The following is a 20771-nucleotide window of genomic DNA, read 5'->3' as shown; positions in this document are numbered from 1 at the left end:
TATGCTTCAAGTGGTCACAGTGCCGAAAATAACCCAAACCTTTGTTCTCATTGATTCCAGATTTACTGACCCCTAGTTAACAGCAGGTTCCTTGCTAGGAGCCACCGTCGGAAGCCAGAGAAGAGTCCTGTAGCTTTCCAATGCTACCACCTTTTGCAGAGTGAATCTGTTTCATTTCTTCAGAGGAAAACCACACAGGGCATACAGCACAGTGTACAGTACTCAGCCTCTGGAGCCAAGTGGATTGGATTAGAATCCAGGTTTCCCCACATAGGCAAGTTACTCTATTTCCCCAAGGCTCATCTATAAAATGGGAATATACACCATGGAAGGTTGTTACATGAGATAATGTATGTAAAGTGTCCAAAACATAGTATCAAATTTAAACCATGTTTTAGGTTTTCTCAACACTTTCTTTTTAAAATACAAAAAATAGTATGTATATCGTCCCCATTTACACACACACACATACAACCTACCTATCTCCAACACTAGCATGGTCAAGACTCTGTCTTCAACTTGTTTCCGAGAAATAAGCAGGTGTTCTCAGGGACAGAGGGCATCAATGCTTAGCAGTCAGGACCACAACAGGCCAGAGAGAACAGCAAAGACGAGGATGGCCAAGTCAGAGATGCAGCCAAGGAGGAACTGCCACAGGCAAGAGAGCAGGATGTGCCTAAGGACAGTACTGCCAATAGGAACTGGTGACCACCAGACAACTGCTTTGGAGACAGGCTAGGTAGCATGCCTGGAGAGACAGCTGACCTCAGGAACTGATCCCATGGGGTTTGCAAAGACCCTCTCAGTTTTCTCAGTCCAGTCTCTGCCCCTAATCCCCTGTGTGACCTTTGGGACACATACTTTAATTATCACGAAAACCCCTATGTGGCAAGGAAGGAGATCAGGCTAGGAAGTAAGTGATGAGAGGCTAGGAAGTAAGTGATGAGGACTTTAGTCCCAATTATGACATCAAAGTATTACAGAACTTCGGCCAAGTCCCTCAACTTCCCAGATGGGCCTAGGGCTGATGAAGAGAAAGAACCATCAGCTTAAAAAATAAATAAATAAAAAAATTCTAGAAGCCCTGAAGCATAGGAGGCCAGGGAGAAAGACAAAAATACTCTAGTCTTAACCCTGGAAACCTTTAAGCCAAGAGTTTCAAGATAATTTAATACAAGTTCATTCATTTTTATATTTAAGTTCATTATGTCCTGGTAAAAATTCTGAAAGGCCACAGCAAAAAAGCTTAAGATGGCCACTTCCATAAAGAATGTCTGTCTTCGGGTCCATATTTGCTTTCCAATCTGAACAGAAATGCCTGTCCCAGCACCTTCTGGGAAAATCAACCTTTGATTCAAAGAGATGTTGTTCAATAATTATGATAGCCACAGCCATATAATCAGCCCACCACCCACCAGTAAGTCTAAGGAGGGAAGACAGGCAGCTAGAAAGACAGAGCATTCCTCTCCCCAGGAAGCAAATGTAGCTCCACGCAAGAGATGGGTGACTTGGTGACACTGGGGGAAAGAATAATTTAAGCCACTGTGTTCACAATTAAAAAGCACCCCCATTCACTCATGGAAGCCTTTAAGTGTTACTGGTGCCTGGAACCAGACGTAATCCTCCCAGGCTGTGGTTGGGATAGAGGATCTGCCACAGGACAGGGTCACAGTCAGTTTGTGGCCCCGGTTGGGCACTCGGTAGTTGAGCTTAGGTCGAAACCAATCTTCTCCACAGTCACGGTGCCCCTGTGCCATGACAATGGTGCCCATGAGTGGAGGAGCCTGCAGCTCACTGAAGGCATCAGCCATGAAAATGGCTCGGAAGAGACGGCGCAAACAAGCTGCCATGCTCAGGCTCTGGTCCATGCTGTTGGGGGCCAAGCGAGACAAATCAAGCTCATAGAACTCCTTGGGACTTAAGGCACTGCCTCCAAGGAGGATAAGCACGCGGGGTACTAATGTCCGTGCAAAGAGACCCTCTAGGTGGCTGAGGACACTCTCCAGTTCCGCCAGGGCTTGTTGGCATTTCCTGCTGCTCATCTCAGCAGCAGCCCGAGCTTTCTTCTTCATTGCATCCTCTGCCTGTGAGGACAAAGAATGGTGAGAGGGGAGGACAAGAAGGGGGAAGCTAATGCCCTTTGAAGAACCCTGTTGGGATGTGGTAGGCTTCTGGGACTGGGTTTCCATGGCCATGACACTGGGTTTTATCAGAGAGTAATATATCAAAAAGGAAAATGCATTCTTTATATAAAATCATACTTTTCCCATGCTCAGAACAGCAAAAATAGTATCTGAAGCAGGAAAGCACCCAGAAATTAGCAACTAAAATAGTCAAGGAGATTTGGTGGCATGCCAGGTGGCAAATTTTGCAGTACCATGAGTGACAACAGGAGATGAGGATAATTTGGCTTAATAAAGGGGATTCTGGTGTTGGTCTTCCAGTTATCTGGAAAATTGAACACATGCTTATGTGGTCCCATCTGAAATACCACTAAACGAGGAAAAAAAAGGGAGGAAGAAAGGGGAGAAGGAAAGGAAACTCCCAAGGTGAAAAAGAACTGGGAAACAAAGACAAACACAAATTTTTGGGAAATAGAAGGCAGGTGGGAGAATTCAAGGGAGCTGAATACCAACTGCTAACAGAGGGAACCCCCCATGAAAGCACACCAATTTACACTGCAGACCTCCAGAAGGCCTCAGGAATTGGCAATTTAGATACCACAGAAGAATTAACAGAGAGGAACTGAGTGAAAACCTGTGTGAGGACCCTTAGATCGATCATCTGCCAATTTCCTCCACCCAGTCTCCTCCAGAGAGAAGACTTTCCATATTGATGTTTTGGGAGTCCTCCAAAGAGACCACTAGGTTCCTACCCAATATCCTTAGAGTAAAGTCTATCAGTTCATAAGGTCCAGCTTATGCAGAGCTTTAATTGATTTATTTTTAAATATTCACCAGACACAGAATAAAAGCCTCTAACATGAAAGTGAGAGACCAAAACAAATAGGAAAAGGAATCGGGGGGGGGGGGGGGGGGGGGGAAACAGAAACTTAAAAGAACAGAGTAGGGACGCCTGGGCAGCTCAGTGGTTGAGTGTCTGCCTTGGGCTCAGGGTGTGATCCTGGAGACCCGGGATCGAGTCCCACATCAGGCTTCCTGCATGAAGCCTGCTTCTACCTCTACCTGTGTCTCTGCGCCTCTCTCTCTCTGTCTCTCATGAATAAATAAATAAAATCTTTTAAAAAATAAAAAGAAATAAAAGGAACAGAGTAAAACTTCAAAAATACAATATCTTCAGATACGATTATATAGACATGAAATAACAAGATGTTATAATAAAGAAACATGAACAAAACTAGAGCTCTTAAGACTCTGTCCCCAGAATTACAGAAGTGCTAGAATAGGAATGCCTGAGTGGCTCAGCGGATGAGTGTCTGCCTTCGGCTCAGGGTGTGAACCTGGAGACTCAGGATGGAGTCCCATGTCAGGCTCCCTGCATGGAGCCTGCTTCTTCCTCTGCCTGTGTCTCTGCCTCTGTGTGTGTGTGTGTCTCTCATGAATGGATAAACAAAAATCTTAATTAAAAAAAAAAAAAAAGCGTTAGAATATAAAGTTAAGGAAGTCCTCCAGTAAGTAAAACATAAAAACAAAGAGATGGGGGATCCCTGGGTGGCTTAGCGGTTTAATGCCTGCCTCCCGCCCAGGGTGTGATCCTGGAGACATGGGATGGAGTCCCACGTCAGGCTCCCTACATGGAGCCTGCTTCTCCCTCTGCCTGTGTCTCTGCCTCTCTCTCTCTCTGTCTCTCATGAATAAATAAATAAATCTTAAAAAAAAAAAAAGAGAGAGAGAGAGAGATGGACATTTGGGGAGAAAAGACAGTAAAGTTGAAGGGTCAAATCCACATGCAGCACAACAGCGGTTTTAGAAAAAGAAAATGAGAAAATGCTGGAGGGTTAGACTATCCAAGATTAGGGTGGGGCGAAACTAAAACACATTCCTTACAGCTGTTGAGGCTGACAGGTCCTGAAGATTTCTTAGAACCCCATTTCACCTGCCTACCACGTAACAATCACAGTCTCCCCACCAGCTTTCTCCCAAAGCCTGTGCCTACCTGGGGAGAAGGTTTTCGGTAGAAGTGCTTAAGCTGTTCATAGGGCAGAGGCAGTTGTTGGCGCTGGTACATGATATGCTTTAGAAGTTCACAAGTAAAACGACAGCAGCCTTCTTGGCTCACAGGCCCGGGAAACACCACCGGCACCATGCAGTTTCTGGGGTAAAAGGGCTCCGAAGGGTTGGGAGGTTCTTGAGCAGAGGTAGTCTCGAGCAGTTCTATCTGGGGGGCGTGGGTCTCCTCTGACTTCTCATACCATTCCAAATCTAGTAAGGGCGCAGAGGGAAAAGAGAGACAATGAAAACTTAAAAGCCAAAAAGTCAGTCTTCTTCCATGGTCCTGTGGAGGGACGGCCCAACACATTCCCTCCGCAAAATCCGTGTGGGTGGTGGCGGGGAGATTCCCGACCGCGTCGCCTAAGGTGATTTCAGGGACGGCGGGATGGGGGTTGTAGAGGGAGAATTTCGGACGCCGCGACTAGGGCTCCGCTCAGAAAGCGGAGGCCTTGACCTGGGGAAACTAGTTTACAGTCACTGTAATCAAGCGGGGCGCAGAACGCCGCGGAGAGGGAGAGAGAGTGGGCACGAACCAATGGGATCCAGGACCGAGGGGGCGATGGAGCGGGAGCCAGGAGGAACGCCGGCAAGTGAGGGCAAGGAAGACGGGCCAGAGAAAAGGCCGTGGGCTAAAAGACTGGTTAGCAGCGGTAGGAAGGAAACAGGTCCCCAAGGCTCCCGGAGCTGCGGCCCCCAGGCCTTACCAGGTACTGCGGCCGGGCACGGCACTTCCGGCCCCGGAGCCGCCATCACGACCTCCTCCCTCTTCTCCGCGCAGTTTGAATAGGGGCCCCGCGGGGCATCATGGGAAGCTCTCGTCTCCACTTCCGGCGGGGCTGCGGCGAGGGGGGCGGGGCGGCGCTGCGGCGAGGGGGCGGGGCGCCGCCGCAGTTGGTGGAAGCCGGGCCGCGTAGGGATCTGGTGGTCCCTGTGGTCGCTGCGAGCGCTCCGGCAGGGGCACGCCGAGGCCTTCCCCCCAGGGAGCCCACGCTGTCTCAGCCGCTGAAGTCTGTCTTCCAGAGGGCACCCGCTCTCGCACACCCGTTCCCCCTCCCGCGTTCGCTGTTCATTGTGCACCTACTTCGTGCCAGGCCCTGTCCTAGGTGCTGGAGATCCTGGCAAACAAGCAGGAGGCGGTTGCTGTCCTAAGAGTTCTGCTACCTAGAAGTACAATACCACGTGATGAATTATAGACAGTGGCGCGTACACGGGCTGTGGATAGAAGAACCGGGCACCTAATCTAGATGGCGTGGAAGTGAGGGGTGGCCCCAGAGGAAATATGGCCAAGAAACTGCGACCTATAGGATGAGTAAAGGTAAAGAGGAAGGCCTAGGTATCCTGGAGACCTTGAGAGACAAGAGCATCCTCCATTCAAAGAATGAAGAGAGTTCAGGGGTGCCTGGGTGACTCAGTCGGTTCAATGAGGGGGCTCTTGATTTCAGCTCAGGTCACGATCTCAGGGTTGTGACATCGAGCCCGCCAGGGGCTCCACACGCAGTGCCAGTCTGCTTGAGAGCCTCTCTCCCTCTTCCTCTCTCCCATTTATTCTCTCTCTCTAAATAAGTAAATTAAATTAAAAGGGAAAGAAAAGAGTTCAGATTATAAAGAGTTAAGGCTGTAGCAGACAAACAGGAATCAAATCATGGCAGAGCTTTACAAGCCATTTTAAAAAGCTTGAACTTGGGCAGCCCTGGTGGCTCAGCGGTTTAGCGCTGCCTTCAGCCCAGGGCGTGATCCTGGAGACCCAGGATTGAGTCCCACGTTGGGCTCCCTGTATGGAGCCTGCTTCTCCCTCTGCCTGTGTCTCTGCCTCTCTCTCTCTCTATCTCTCATGATAAATAAATAAAATCTTTTTTTAAAAAGTTTGAACTTGATCCTGTAGGGGAATGAGGAAGCTTTGAAAGCTTTAAGTAGGGAAGTGACGTGATTAAATTTAATCTCCACAGTGGCCACAGTGTACAGATTATATTACATTACAAGAAGGATGAGAGAGGAGGCAGTGATACCAATTAGAGCTAGTGACTACAGTTACCTAAGTGCATTGGTGAAAGAGGCCTAAATAGTGGTAGTCACAGCAGGGTGGAGAGGAATGGGTGAACCCTAGAGATATTTAGGAGGTCCAATAAGCATGACTTGGTGGATGATCCCAGGAAGAGGAAAAGGGATGAAGACAAACAGGTTTTATAAGTTTAGCAGCTGTTGTTCAAAAATGGGCCAGCTGTGCCATTCGATGAAGGAGAGAACACTGAATTCATCTTTTCTCCATACCCACACACCAATAAACCGGGTCTTCCTCTAGTTTTTAATAGGTTGAGTTTGCTGTTCCATTGGACAGTGAAGAGATATTTAGGAACACCATTAGGAACAGAAATGTATTTGAGAGTCATCAGTTTAGGAGTGTATAAGATCACCCAAGGAGGGCATGTATAATGAGGATGAGCTAGAATCCTGAAGACACTAATCACTAATGTTTAGGGGATGAGTAGAAAAAGAAGAGCCTGTGGAGGATACTGAGGAGTACCCAGAGAGGTATAAAGAAGAATAGATAAGTGTCAGGTCATGGAGGCCAAGAGAGGTGTGTCTCAGGAAGTACGAACAGAGACCAAACATACTGTAAAATTACAATGATTAAAATACTGTGGTATTGGTTCAGGAATAAACAAACAAGTAATAAAACAGGAGAGACTCCAGAAATAGATCCATGTATATGTAGATCTTAGTATACGATGAGAGTAAAAAGCAAGTAACTTGAAACAACTCCCTATCCATTTAAAAGAAAAAACATCAAAGTAGTTCCTACCTCACATCCTACATAAAGATAAATTCCAAATGGATTAAAGATCTAGGGGCGCCTGTGTGGCACAGTTAAGTGGCTGACTCTTGGTTTTGGCTCAGGTCATGATCTCAGGGTCCTAGGATCGAGCCCCGAGTCTGGCTCCATGCTCAGCTCAGAGCCTGCTTCAGGATTCTCTCTCTCCTTCTGCCCCAACCCCCACTCTTGCTCATGCTGTCTCTCCCTCAAATCTTTATAAAAACTGGATTATAGATTTAAACATAAAAATAGGGGCTCCTGGGTTGCTCAGTGGTTGAGCATCTGCCTTCGGCTCATGGCATGATCCCGGGGTCCTGGGATGGAGTTCTGCATCAAGCTCCTGGCAGAAAACCTGCTTCTTCCTCTGCCTATGTCTCTGCCTCTCTCTGTGTCTCTTATGAATAAATAAATAAAATCTTTAAAAAATAAACCTCAAAACTCCTTGCAGAAAATACTGGGGAGTAATTCACAATCTTGGAGTGGGGTTACCCCTAGGCATGACACAAAACCAAGTATAAATGACAGGTTGCTAACTCTGAACTTAAAACTTATGTAAAGATACTATACACAAAGAATAAATGACTGATTATATACCAGGAAAAATTGTGTGTGTGTGTGTGTGTGTGTGTAATCCCATATACAACCACCTCATAAGCACTTTATAAGCAACACCTCCAGGAAACCAAACATATATGCCACCTTCCATCTCCCAGGACCCTGATCTCCTCCTTCTGCCAGCCTTTACTCCTGTCTTTGGTAAGCTAGGTTGTTCAAAACTGGGATACAGGAATAGGTTATCCCCTCTCATCTCTCTCTCTCTCTCTCTCTCTTTTTTTAAAGATTTTATTTAATTATTCATGAAAGACACAGAGGAGAGAGAGAGGCAGAGACACAAGCAGAGGGAGAAGCAGGTTCTATGCAGGGAGCCTGATGTGGTACTCGATTCCGGGACTTCAGGATCATGCCCTGGGCTGAAGGCAGGTGCTAAACCACTGAGCCACCCAGGGATCCCCCCGCCCCCATGTCTTAAGGGAAGTTCTCCATTTAGAAGGCAAGGGGATTGGGATGGGGACAAAGTGAAATTGTGTGTGTTGGGTGACTGAAAGGCCCAAGAAGATGAGAGGATGAGTGTTATCAGGTGAATGCAGCAGGCCCTGGTTATCAAGAGAACGCAGAACTGGCAGTGGTGAGAATGTTGGGGGAATAGTCTTGAATCTCCCAACCCCCAACCTTCTTGAGATCTCTTCCTGAGTTCTTCAGTCTCAATCTCTAAGTAGCAGTTTTCCTGGCATCCTGGTGCCCCTGGCTGGAGTTGACCTCTGCAGCACAATCTTCCTTTAGCTGAATAGGGTTGAGAAGAGTGAAGTCATGTGTGCTTTCAACCACTGAAGACCACAAAATTAGCTGGATCTGCCAGTCCCTTTGGCAGGCTTTGGTCCTTCTGCTCCCACGGCTTTGGGGAGTTATGCCATGTGGACAGTAACTAAAGGATCAGTAACCCACCTCCTTCCTTGTGGTCTTGAGGGGAAGCCATGGACTCTACCAGGTCTGAACCTCTGAAAGGATTACCAGAGGTAAGCCACTGTTGCTGCTTCTAATCTTCCAAAGAAAACTGAGATCAGGAGGAAAGGGCTCTTTTATTTCTTGGCTGTGTGAAAGCATCCTGATGTTTGTGAAAGAGGGGAAGCGGACATAGGTTGAGTGGTGAATCATGAGACAGCCATGGGGCTAGGAATTGAACCTTGGCGTCCTGACTCCCAGCCCAGTAACACTAACTGCTTCTCCACTCTGCCTTTCTAGTGTCTTGTGCACTGGTTTCTGTCGCTGAGTGTGTTTACCCTTTGCCGACTGCAAGAGCCCTAAAGAGCAAGAGAGATGGCAAGAAAGTCAAAAGTCAGTAATCCCCTGGGCCCTTGGCCAAGTTTCTTTTGCCGGCCACTTACCCCAGCCACTGCCCTAGCCAGTGGCTGACGTAACCCGAGCCCTAGCACCGCCCCAAGTAGAGGCCAGGCCCCTCCTACGAGCCTGGCTATTTTAAAACTAAACTCGCTGTGCGGGGATTGGTTCTGCTTCAAAACAAAGGGGAGGGGTAATACTCGTTGCCGGGATCCTTGTAGCCTTCGGGCTGCAAGGCTGGTTTATGGGTTTGGGCCTCGTGTCCGTGGCACCGCAGTGTCTCGGGTTGCTAAAACCAGCCCCTGGAGGGTGCCAGCCTGGTAATAAAGTAGTGACTACTGGGTAAAGGTGGCATAATCATCACAACAATAACAGCCGTAATTAGGCTAACCACCATCTGCCTCCGCCCTGGCATTCGGCCTGACTCACCCAGACGGCACGCCAGCTGTCGGGGAAGAAACTGAGGCAGGGGCGGAGCCAGTCGGCTGGAGGGACGTGTCGCCGTGAATTTTGCAGCTCTCCAGGTCCAAAACCTGTTGTCTGCGATCTCGCTAAGGGGCCTAACCAAAGAGCGCCACAAAGCTTCATTCTGATGTAACCCCTCCGCCTCGGGTGACTGCCCCATCCCCAGACGCGGGGCTTCAAACTTCCCCCCAAGGAGGCGCTAGGAAAACACCCGATCAGAGCGCGGAGATTGAAAATCAGACTACAGCTCCCCTAGACCTTTGCGCGCATAAGCGCGCTCCTCGCCGACGCCCCGAAGCCACGCCGCGGCCCCTTGAGCTGCAATGCCTCCTGGGAATTGTAGGGCAGCTGGCAGCTCATTTAGGGGAGGTCTTAGGCTTGAGGACTCTCTCTCCCATGGTGCCCTGCGGCTGTTTCTGACGCGACCCGGGGCAAAAGCAGGGTGGGGGCGTGGCCCGCGCAGGGCCCCACCCCGCTCTCCTCTGGCTGGCCGGACGCGGCGGTGGCAGTAGGGGCGGCGGCGGCGGCGGCGGCGGCGGCGGCGGCGGCGGCGGCGGCGGCGGCGGGGGGGAGGGGCCGGGCGGGGGGCTGGCGGCAGCGGCGGATGGACTCGCGGGTATCGGAGCTGTTCGGCGGCTGCTGCCGGCCCGGAGGGGGCCCGGCCGTGGGCGGAACCCTTAAGGCAAGGGGGGCCGGCGGCAGCAGCGGCTGCGGGGGCCCAAAGGGGAAAAAGAAGAACGGAAGGAACAGAGGGGGCAAAGCCAACAACCCTCCATACCTGCCCCCCGAGGTGAGCCCCGTGAGAAGTGGCGGGTGAGAGGAAATCATTCTTTCCGGTCCCGGGACTCCAGGGAGGCGGGACGGAGGGAATTGATACCCCCTTCCGGTGTCAGAACCCCGGGGGGGAGAAGAGAACCCTTCCTTCCGGTCCCAGGACCCCAAGGAGGACCTGCCCTCCGGTGTCAGGACCCCAGGGAGGAAGAGTGGGGAGGGAGGAGCCCCCCATTCTGATCCAGTAACTCGAGGAGGAGAAATGGGGAAAAGGCATCCCACTTTCATCGCCTTAGGAAGAGCAAAGTAGAATGCCCTGGCTTCATCCTTCTGCTGCAACAGAAGGGAGACTACATCCTGGGATGAAGAGGCAGAGTTTTCTAAACTTGTTCGGCAGGGGAGGAGGGGAGTACTAGGGAAAGGAGCAGTATGTTCCGTCTCTATCCCTGAGTACACATATACACACACATATAAAAACAGACAACAGTCAAGCTTAAGTCCTCCTGCCCTTTGTCCTATGAGGAAGTGGAGATGGCTTCTGCACACCTGCTCCATCTCTGTCTAAGGCAGAGAATAACTGCTATTTTGTCCCTCTTAGGAAAGGCAGACAGGGGAAAAGCCTAAGCTAGTGGTTTTCAAACTTTAGCATGTATCAAGATCACCTGGATTGCTGCCTCACCCCTGGAGTTGCTGACTCAGTAGGTCAGAAGTGGCCCTGATACTTTGCATTTCTTACAAGTTCCCAGGCGGTGTTAATGCTGTTGGTCCTGGGATCACACTTTGAGAACCATTGGCCTAGACTATCATCCTTATACCACTTTTCTGAAGCCACCCATCCAAATTTGTCATATTTAGAAAACAATAAAAAAGGAAGGTCTCTGCTAATGGGAAAAGATCTACCTTATACCTGTTAGAGGCTGGGAGTTAGAGGGCCTTGAAGAGATGGAATGATGACAGGAAGAACAAAAGAAAAAGAAACTGTCAAGGAGAAGTGCCAAAATGCAGGCAGGCAGGACAAGCAAATCTCCTGCCTTTTGCACCCTAGAGGGGAAGGCTCATGCAACAGGTTGTTTCTCTGGTGGGTCAGCTGATAGAGGGAAGATGTAAAGGTGGTTGTGTGGATAGATTCAGGATTTTACCTCGTCTGAGGCATGTGAATCTGGTTTGTGGAGTCTGTCCCCTTTAATGCATTTTCTGAGTTTCTTCATCTCAGCCCCAACTTTAGAACCCTGCCCCTCATTTTACCTGGGCTCATCTCTCAGCACGCTTATAATGACCAGTGCTGAGCTCACCCTTTGGCCTTGGTCCAGAACCTCTCGCAGCTTCTTGCTCTTGGTGACATCAGCTGAGAGGGTGGGCAGGAAGGAAATGGTGTCTCCCACACCATTGGCAAAGAATGACCTCAGCAGCCTGAACACAGAGCAGATCTAGACTTCTAGGGACAACAGTTTGAGGCCCCAGGGAGAAGGAACGGTTGATCTTGCATCTAGGAAGAGGATACCACCAGTGATCAAAGGAAGGATGGACTAGGGTTCCATTTTTGGCTTACACGAGTGACTCACTGTATTCTTTGAGGCCTTTCCTTCAGAGAGGTCCACCGGGACTGAGTAGAGGGTTTTTCTGTCAATAACCTTTGGCAGGCATCTGTCTCAGCAGGTGCCACTGAGGTTCCTGCTCTCTCGAGTTAGCTGCCTGGGCCCCAGCAGGAATCAGAAGGAAATAGAAGTTGGTCAGGACAGTGTGTCATAACTGCTCTCTGTCTCTTTTCAGGCTGAAGATGGAAACATCGAATATAAAGTGAGTCTTAGGCTGGGGAAGGGCCGGTTATCCTTACAGGTGTGGGGTGATTTTTCTGAGATCCTTCCAACGTCATGATCTATAGGAGTTTAGGGATATGATTCAGGGTAAAGGCTCTGTACCTCATTCTGTCAGAGAGAGGGGGACTCAGTGTTAGAGGAGGCCAGGGATGAGGGGGTTTGAGTGGGAAGGGGGAAGGTCCTAGTCCCTGTAGCAGGACAGGTGGGGGGCATGAGGGTTTAGGAGGAGCAGCTCTGACTTCATTTTCTTATGACACCTCACCTGTCTTAAGCTGAAGCTGGTGAATCCATCCCAGTACCGCTTTGAGCACCTGGTGACACAGATGAAGTGGCGGCTCCAGGAGGGCCGCGGTGAGGCTGTCTACCAGATTGGGGTAGAGGACAATGGGCTGCTGGTGGGGCTGGCTGAGGAGGAGATGCGGGCGTCCCTCAAGACTCTGCACCGGATGGCGGAGAAGTACGCTTCCCATTCCCCCTAGGTTCTCTTCATCTGGCTCTGGAGAAGACCTGTGAATACTCAGTCACCTCGGGCCTGAGGGGCCTAGGAGAGACTTTCCTGCTGCCTCCTCTTGACAAAGGGCTGAAGGGGGGAGGGTTAGTGTTCTGGGCTTCTCCATGTTGGACTGAGGCTTTTTCACTCCTTGATTTAAGATTTGTTTAAAAGGATGTGAAATAGATTGGAGGGTGGTAGGAAGTGAAGTACAATGCTGAGAGGTGTGGTCCAGAGCCAGGTTGGAAGGTAGAGGGCAGAAGAGTACAGGTGAGATGTGGCAGCTGTGGCCTTGCTGTGACAGGGTTGGGGCAGATATCACTGTTCTCCGAGAGCGAGAAGTGGATTATGATAGCGACATGCCCCGGAAGATTACCGAAGTGCTGGTACGAAAGGTCCCTGACAACCAACAGGTAAGCACAAGCCCTTCCCTACCTCTCACACCCTTGCTCCCGAGGAGGGCCCCGTGGTGGCATATTGTTCACTGGCTGGCCCGGGAACATGGGGGTGTCCAAGTCCTTTGGTCCCCAGGGAGTGTCACTGCCTTTAACCCAACCTTCCGTGGAGAAACAAGGGATTGGAGCCCTTACCTCTGGCAATTCATCCACAGTTCCTAGACCTCCGTGTGGCCGTCCTGGGCAATGTGGACTCAGGGAAGTCGACTCTGCTTGGAGTCCTGACCCAGGGAGAGCTGGACAATGGGCGGGGCCGGGCTCGGCTCAACCTTTTCCGCCACCTGCATGAGATTCAGTCTGGCCGAACTTCCAGCATCAGCTTCGAGATCCTGGGCTTTAACAGCAAGGGAGAGGTGCATGCAATCAGCGGGACCCAGTGGGGCCAGACTCTGAGGATGGGATGGTAGTGGTAAAGAACAGCCCAAGGGCAGAGTGTGGAGACTTTTTGGAGTAGTGTAGAAGAAGACCCTGAGGGCAGTGAACAAGCTCTGTCTCCTTAGCAAATAAATGGGAAACAGCTGAATTAAAGCAGATATGGGGCTCAGGGTTAAGAGGCAGGGTCACCCAGTGACTGGTTTAGGTCCTGGCGACTCTTAAAAGGGTTGGGGAGGCTGGCAGGGGGCACTGAGAGCCCTGGGCTCTGGGCCAGGTGGTGAATTACAGTGACTCACGGACGGCAGAAGAGATCTGTGAAAGCAGCTCCAAGATGATCACCTTCATCGACCTGGCAGGCCACCACAAGTACCTACACACCACCATCTTTGGCCTCACATCATACTGCCCCGACTGTGCCCTGCTCCTCGTCAGTGCTAACACTGGGATTGGTACGAGGCATTGGGGTAGGGATGGGGCTGGAGGGGGGTGCTGACTCCCTGGGCCTCCTCAAAACTGGGAGTCAGATGTGAACTCTCCTGTTCCCCCTGCCCCCTCCCACATTCTCACCCTTCTCTCCTGCTGCCTGCCTGTCTTCTCTGAGGCAGCTGGCACCACCAGGGAACACCTAGGGCTGGCCCTGGCTCTGAAAGTGCCATTCTTCATCGTGGTCAGCAAGGTGGACCTCTGTGCCAAGACTACTGTGGAGAGGACGGTGCGCCAGTTAGAGCGGGTCCTCAAGCAGCCTGGCTGCCACAAGGTCCCCATGCTGGTCACCTCCGAGGATGATGCTGTCACTGCGGCACAGCAGTTTGCCCAGTCACCCAAGTAAGCCTTTCTCACTCCAGAGCCCCGATCCACAGGGAAGGCTGCCATGTGGCGTCCCAGCCCAGGGCCAGACCAGTTGTGGCACAGTTCTGTGGTTTTTCAGGTTGGGATTGTGGGAGGGAGTCTGTGCTAGCCAGCCTGGGGTCTTGCCGGTGCCTGGGACCCAGGAGACCAAGGGCTGTGCCAGGCATTCGCTGTTTCCCTTGGCTCTGGGCTGGGCCTTGTGAGCCACATTCCTTGGCTGTCTCACAGAGAGAGGAATCAGAGCTCCTGAGGTTAGCAGATAGGAGAGAGGTGCCCCAGAAGCCCACCGTTACTTGCAGGGAGCTCTAGCCTCTGCTTCCTGTCCGAAGCTTCCTCATCTGTCCATTCCATGCCTCCCTGTCCAGTGTCACTCCTATCTTCACACTGTCCAGCGTGTCCGGAGAGAGTCTGGACCTGCTTAAAGTGTTTCTGAACATCTTGCCACCACTCACCAACAGCAAAGAGCAGGAGGAGCTCATGCAGCAGCTAACAGAGTTCCAGGTAATTGGGCCACATGTCCTCGCAGTGAGCGGGAGAACTGGGAGGGACTAATTCTGACCTAGTCCTGATGCTGTTTAGAGATTTTGGACTTGCCAGGTCTACTTGGCTGGCCGTTGATAGCATGTTTTTCGGCTTCAGGTGGATGAAATCTACACAGTACCAGAGGTGGGGACAGTTGTTGGAGGGACACTTTCCAGGTGAATTTCTTTGCTTGCCACCCACCCCATTCAGCCCTCACGTACCCACACACTTGATCACAGCCTTAGGGCGACCCCGGAGTTCTACTGAGCCCATCTAAATGCGGTGCTGGTTTCTGGATTGGGCTTTCACCACGACAAGAACTGGAGAAAGCTAGTCTCTTGTCTCACGAGGAAAGAAACAGTCTTGCTGCTGACTGGAAATCTCCAGGCTCCTGGAGGAGAAGTATGGGTCTTGAGCCCCAGTTGTATTCAACTGGCATCATTTCCACGTAGGGAAATGAGAGCTCTCTTAAGACTCTTTTCAAAGCAGAGGGTGTATCTAGGGGCAAAGCAGCAGGTACCTCTCTCACCATCACTACCGATCCTTCCAGGTATTAGCTGTCTAGTCTAAGTCTGAACCTTGAACCACGGCCTCCTCCACTGCCCCTCTCTTCCCCCTCCTGTGGGAGTCAGCCATAGAAGGGAATGTCTTGGGTGACCCTCGCATAGAAGCCGGTGTGTGTTGGGAGGTGGCTAGACTGACACTGTGCCACCTGCCCTCTGGGCTGCAGTGGGATTTGCCGTGAGGGGGACCAGCTGGTGGTGGGCCCCACGGACGATGGCTGCTTCCTGGAGCTGAGAGTGTGCAGCATCCAGCGCAACCGCTCTGCCTGTCGTGTGCTGCGAGCTGGTCAGGCTGCTACGTTGGCCCTCGGAGACTTTGACCGTGCACTTCTGCGCAAGGTGAGGTGGGAGGATGGATTGGAGAAGGGAACACAAAGAGAAGTCCCTGGGAACCTGGCCGCTTGATTGAGAAGCACCTAAGACACTTGAGAGGAACTCGAAGGAAACAGTCTCTAACCAAAGAAGCTTATTACATAGACTGTATGAAAAAAGCTTAGGATACACAGAATACTTAAATATGACTCATGGTCATGCAATGTGAATGTCCAGGAGCCTATAATACTAAGTATTAGAAGAAGGATTAGAGAACATGGGAGGGATAGGAAGGGTTATAAGTGGATATTTGAATATTGTCTTCTGAGGTCTTTGTGTTTGAGGTCTTAGAAGAAGAGGTTTAGGAGCTGGCAGTGGTGTGAGGGTGGTTGGGGAAGGAGAGACTAATGCAAGGTCTGCCCTGGATCTGGGGCCTCCCTAGGGCATGGTGATGGTGAGTCCCGAGATGAATCCCACCATCTGCTCAGTGTTCGAGGCAGAGATTGTCCTACTATTCCATGCCACCACGTTCCGGCGAGGCTTCCAGGTGACAGTACATGTGGGCAACGTACGTCAGACAGCAGTGGTGGAAAAGATCCATGCCAAGGTGAGAGGGACCCAGCCATGCTGTTTTTCCAGGGGAAAGTCAGAATTCTTCTGCCTCCAGAAAGGAAAGAGGCCTGGCCCCAGACTCATAAAGAACTAACTCCTCCCAGACCCAACAAAGGGGACGAAGCCCCACTCTGGGGGGGTAGAAGCCTGGTAGGCCCCTGAGGGTGGAGAGCCAAGGCTGGTAGAGAACGGGATGGGAGGCACATTGTCCAGGACCAGTGACGGCATATCTGCTGCAGGACAAGCTGCGGACAGGGGAGAAGGCAGTGGTGCGTTTCCGCTTCCTGAAACACCCAGAATACCTGAAGGTGGGCGCCAAGCTGCTGTTCCGGGAGGGTGTCACCAAGGGCATCGGCCATGTCACTGATGTGCAAGCCATTGCAGCAGGAGAGGCGCAGGCCAACATGGGCTTCTGAACTCCTCCAGGCAGGCACAGCTCCATTGCTGTCCCTACAATATATAAGGTGACTTCTGGCCATGCTGCCCCCTGTTGGCGGCTCTGTGTTAATAGGTGAGGGAGAGACCGGTGCTCTCTGCCCTGTGCTCCCTGCCACTTTTCTGGAGAGGTGCCAAGCTTGGTGTGGCCAGGGAGGGGCAGTCCTGAGGGAGAAGACAGGAGAATTCAGGGCAGTGCTCAGCAGCTGTGTGTCCACCTGGTTGGCTCATCAACCCTGGCAACCCCGTGGACTGTCTACTGGAGGGAGCTGACCACCGCCACCTTGGCCCCACTGTCCGGACTGGGCATGATTCGCCGGTGTGGTCCTTGCACTTCAGGAATTGTCACAACAACTAGGGGTGGTCCTTGAAAGCACTCCTTTTTCTATACCTCTTCTCAAGGCCATGTAAGTTGCCCATCTCTACTTGACTGTGGACAAAAGACATTTGCTCCTGGCCATCTGGTGGCCCAGGGTCTGAAGAAATGGCACAGGGACAGTGCTCCCACCTTGTGCTGAGACATGAGGTCTGTTCCTCAGCTTTGTTTCCTTTCCCTTCCTCACTTAAGGGCCATTTCCCATTTCTCTGCTCATAGGCCCCACAGGTGCTATTTGTTGTGCTGGCCCAGGCGTGGGGCTGCCAAGCTAAGGTTTGGCATACCGAAGGTCAGCTGCATGTCAATCTGTCTTGTCCCCTCCTCTGCAGTGATTTGTTGGTTTTAATGCTGGATCAGTGTTTTACTTTCCCAGACTAGTGACTGGGGACCTGACCCACAGTTCCCCATCCTACCACCCTTAACCCACCCCCCTTTCTGCTCCCACTTAAGTCCTCCCTCTGTTGCAGGGAACCTGGAGGAAAGGGAAAGATGTTGCCATATTTCCTACTCTTTTAGGGCATGGACTCCCTCCTTTCCTTTTGTTAATGTCCTGGGTGCCCCGGACTCAGGGATTTGTTGGTTCAGGTTTCTCTGCATATATATATACACACACACACACACGTGTATATATATATACACACATATATATATACACACACACACACCCATACATACATATATATATATATACATATATATATTTAAATACATATATATTGTACAGAATAAAAAATGTTTTATTGAACATACTGTGCTTATGCTTAAGATACGGGCTCAGCTTCCAGGGCTAGATTCCTCTTCAGGATGAGAAACAAGTGAAACCCTAACACTGCTGAGCCATGAATGGGGAAAGAACCCATCTGGTATCTCATTCACCATTTTTCCTTTCCTCTCCTTCCCATGCAGTCAGTGTTCCAGTATTGTGACCTGGGTATTCTGGCTAATTTGCATAGTTCTCCAAAGAGCAAAATAGAAAGTGAAACTGTTGCCTTTTCAGCTGAAGATAGGTAACCAACTGCTTGAGGAACTGGCCACTTGCTGTGGTCAGTGGTGAGGAGCCTGCTCCTGTGCTGTGTCAGAGATATGGAGATTAGCATGCCAGCTACTTAATAGAATGGATCCTAGAGTCACGGTAATCTGGCCCTCACACTTTCCCTAGCAATGCAATAGAGCCTGAAGTGAAATTTACATAGCCTAAACTGGCTTCTTGGAGCTGAAGGCCAAACCTTAGTCTTTTCTTCCTATTTCTGTGTTCAGAGTACCTGGCCTGTTTTATGGAGCTGCATTTTGAGTACTGATCCTTGCAAAATAATTTTTAAAATATTTTATTCATGTAAAAGAATTTAAAAAAAAATATTCATGACACAGAGAGAGATACAGAGACATAGGCAGAGGAAGAAGCAGGGACTCAATGCAGGGAGCCCGATGCAGGACTCAATCCAGGGCCCCTGGGATCACAACCTGAGCTGAAGGCAGACGCTTAACCACTGAGCCACACAGGCGTCCTTGCAAAACAAATTTAATGATAAATGTGGCCCGAGTCCCATGAGGCATTCTGTGGGAGAATTTTGCTGTTTTTTTTTTTTTTTTTTAAAGAGTGTGTGAGCCTGCAAGCAGCAGTGGGGGAGGGGGGCAGACAGAGAGAGAGAGAGAGAATCTTCCAATTGGTGCGTGACACAGGGCTCAATTTCAAGACCCCAAGATCATGACCTGAGCTGAAATCAAGAGTTGGATGCTCAACCGACTGAGCCCCCCAGGTACCTCTGTCCCCACAGTATTAATTTTTTTTTTTAAAGATTTTATTCATGAGAGGCACACACACACACAGAGAGAGGCAGAGACACAGGCAGAGGGAGAAGCAGGCTTCATCCAGGGAGCCCGACCTGGGACTCGATCCCCAGTCTCCAGGATCACACCCTGGGCTGTAGGCGGCGCCAAACCACTGCACCACCGGGACTGCCCCCCACAGTATTAAATTAATAGCTTTCCTAACTATTCAAGCTCTGCTGCTTTTAAAAATATCAGTGGCTTAACTTGCTACTGTAAGAAGCCTGTGTTTGAACAACTTCCTCCTGTGTTGGGGACTAAGCCATTTACTTCCTATGTGCAACTGTTGATAAACAGCTGAGAAAAGGTTGTATTCAACAAAAAGGTGCTATAGTTTTCACCCAACACTGACCTTTACATGTCTGTGTGCTGTCCCTTCCACGGGCTTATTCCCAGTACGTGGGGCAGGGTTGGCATTTCCAAGAAAACAGGTGTGCTGCTGTTATTGTTACTAGTTACCCACTATCCCCACCCGTCTTGGCCTCTATACCGACAAAACCAAAGTTTCTACCACTTTGCTTATCTGTATGATTCTTTCCAACCAACCAACATGTTCAAAATTTGTTCCACTTAATCTGTATAGGACCCGAGAGTACTGCTTCATTTTAGGCTTTTTTTTTTTTTTTTTTAATTTTTCACTAGATTAAGAAAGGAGGCTTTAGAAAATGATCAGCACTTAATGAGACATCTTCAGGAACCAGTGAACTATACCTTATTATATTAATGGAACATTTAGGATAAAAAGATGTTTAAGGCAGCCCCCCCCCCAGTAGCATGTACAGTTTTACTGTTCCAGTTCTAGTAATCTAAAATTACTACATCTGTTTCATCCAGTAAGTATCAAGTACCTACTATGTGCAAGGCACTGTGAAGAATTCTTGACTTCAAGAAACTACAGATATGGTAGGGAAAGGGCCATGTACACACTATTCAACTACCACAAGAGGAAAATATTTTTGAAGGAAGAAATAATTTTCTGGTACACTCAGTATTTTTCAAATGCTACCCCCCTACCCCCTTCTTCAAACTAAATATAGACCTGCAATTTATAAATACGTTTAAAAAGCAGTTGGTTTGTATGTTATATAGGAGATGGAGGGATATATACCCCATACTTCCGACCCACTTCCCCCAACACCACCTAGTTCAGTTCATTTTCAGTTGGGTTCTGTGTAATGCAAGGTTTCCCATATCAAAAAAAGCTGACTTTCCACATATAAGAACAAAGATTAAGAATACAGTACTATAGGGATCCCTGGGTGGCGCAGCGGTTTAGCGCCTGCCTTTGGCCCAGGGCTCAATCCTGGAGACCCGGGATCAAGTCCCACATCGGGCTCCCGGTGCATGGAGCCTGCTTCTCCCTCTGCCTGTGTCTCTGCCTCTCTGTGTGTGTGACTATCATAAATAAATTAAAAAAAAAAATACAGTACTATATATGTGGACAAGTGCAGAAAGCTACAATAAACCCTATGCTCAATATTCAAACATCAAAAGCGAACAGATGAACATGCCAGTAGCCCTGAAGGCCAAGTAGTACCTCTTAAATTTGTACTTCAGGGTTTAAAGAAATGTCATTGCCCTCTGCAAACCCATGACTGGCCATGGCATCTTCTAGATTGGTATTACTCAAACACCCTGGAAAATCTTGTTAATATACAGATTCTGATTCCATAGGGGTGAGGCTGAGACAGTTTCTAACAAGTTCCTTGATGACACTGATGCTGTTTCTCAAGATCACACTCAGCCTAGCAAGATTCTAGAGATGATCTAGTTCTGATCGTGACTTACCCAGTCTAAACAGAGTTTCTGAACTGGCCCATTAACAATCTTATTCTACATTAGATCAAATGCAGGAGGTAGAAGGGCCAGTGGCTAGAATTGTGGCCATAAATAGGGTTTAGTTGTATGAAATTCAGTATGTATGTATGTATATATGTATGTATTCATGAGAGACACAGAGAGGGCGGCAGAGACACAGGCAGAGGGAGGAGAAGCAGGCTCCCTGCAAGGAGCCTGATGTGG

The 20771-nt window shown here is 49.8% G+C and overlaps 2 protein-coding genes across 3 annotated transcripts; one reads left to right on the top strand and one right to left on the bottom strand.

Annotated features, from left to right (window-relative positions):
- Positions 1-40: 40 nt before the first annotated feature.
- Positions 41-5311, bottom strand: MAD2L1BP (MAD2L1 binding protein). 2 transcript variants are annotated; one of them, XM_025990982.2, is made up of 3 exons: positions 4877-5311; positions 4117-4382; positions 41-2084 (listed from the first exon to the last, which is right to left on the bottom strand). In XM_025990982.2, exons 1-3 carry the CDS (start codon positions 4920-4922, stop codon positions 1572-1574), a joined length of 825 nt encoding a protein of 274 aa, XP_025846767.2. In that variant the 5' UTR covers positions 4923-5311; the 3' UTR covers positions 41-1571. The 2 variants fall into 2 exon arrangements, with proteins under 2 accessions (XP_025846767.2, XP_072588849.1); XM_072732748.1 differs by having other exon boundaries at positions 4706-4966.
- Positions 5312-9861: 4550 nt separating this feature from the next.
- GTPBP2 (GTP binding protein 2) lies at positions 9862-17667 on the top strand. Its single transcript, XM_025990979.2, has 12 exons — positions 9862-10135; positions 11887-11913; positions 12206-12390; positions 12728-12836; positions 13034-13231; positions 13528-13702; positions 13859-14078; positions 14468-14603; positions 14742-14800; positions 15355-15526; positions 15942-16106; positions 16351-17667. Exons 1-12 carry the CDS (start codon positions 9950-9952, stop codon positions 16525-16527), a joined length of 1809 nt encoding a protein of 602 aa, XP_025846764.2. The 5' UTR covers positions 9862-9949; the 3' UTR covers positions 16528-17667.
- Positions 17668-20771: the final 3104 nt, after the last annotated feature.

The sequence above is a fragment of the Vulpes vulpes genome, chromosome 1, assembly GCF_048418805.1.
Source record: "Vulpes vulpes isolate BD-2025 chromosome 1, VulVul3, whole genome shotgun sequence".
NCBI classification, from domain to species: Eukaryota; Metazoa; Chordata; class Mammalia; order Carnivora; family Canidae; genus Vulpes; species Vulpes vulpes.
The sequence above is the reverse complement of the archived record's forward strand: the minus strand, read 5'-3'. Positions and strand labels throughout refer to the sequence as shown.

What these genes read in the sequence shown, in the direction of transcription:
- GTPBP2 (XM_025990979.2), top strand. Translation starts at nt 9,950, where the DNA reads ATGGACTCGCGGGTATCGGAGCTGTTCGGCGGCTGCTGCCGGCCCGGA. An exon ending in ATGGAAACATCGAATATAAA is followed by an intron (nt 11,914 to 12,205) that starts GTGAGTCTTAGG and finishes ACCTGTCTTAAG; the next exon opens with CTGAAGCTGGTGAATCCATC. An exon ending in AGGTCCCTGACAACCAACAG is followed by an intron (nt 12,837 to 13,033) that starts GTAAGCACAAGC and finishes ATTCATCCACAG; the next exon opens with TTCCTAGACCTCCGTGTGGC.
- MAD2L1BP (XM_072732748.1), bottom strand. Translation starts at nt 4,922, where the DNA reads ATGGCGGCTCCGGGGCCGGAAGTGCCGTGCCCGGCCGCAGTACCTGGT. An exon ending in CTCGGTCCTGGATCCCATTG is followed by an intron (nt 4,383 to 4,705) that starts GTTCGTGCCCAC and finishes CGCCCTTACTAG; the next exon opens with ATTTGGAATGGTATGAGAAG. An exon ending in ACCGAAAACCTTCTCCCCAG is followed by an intron (nt 2,085 to 4,116) that starts GTAGGCACAGGC and finishes TTGTCCTCACAG; the next exon opens with GCAGAGGATGCAATGAAGAA.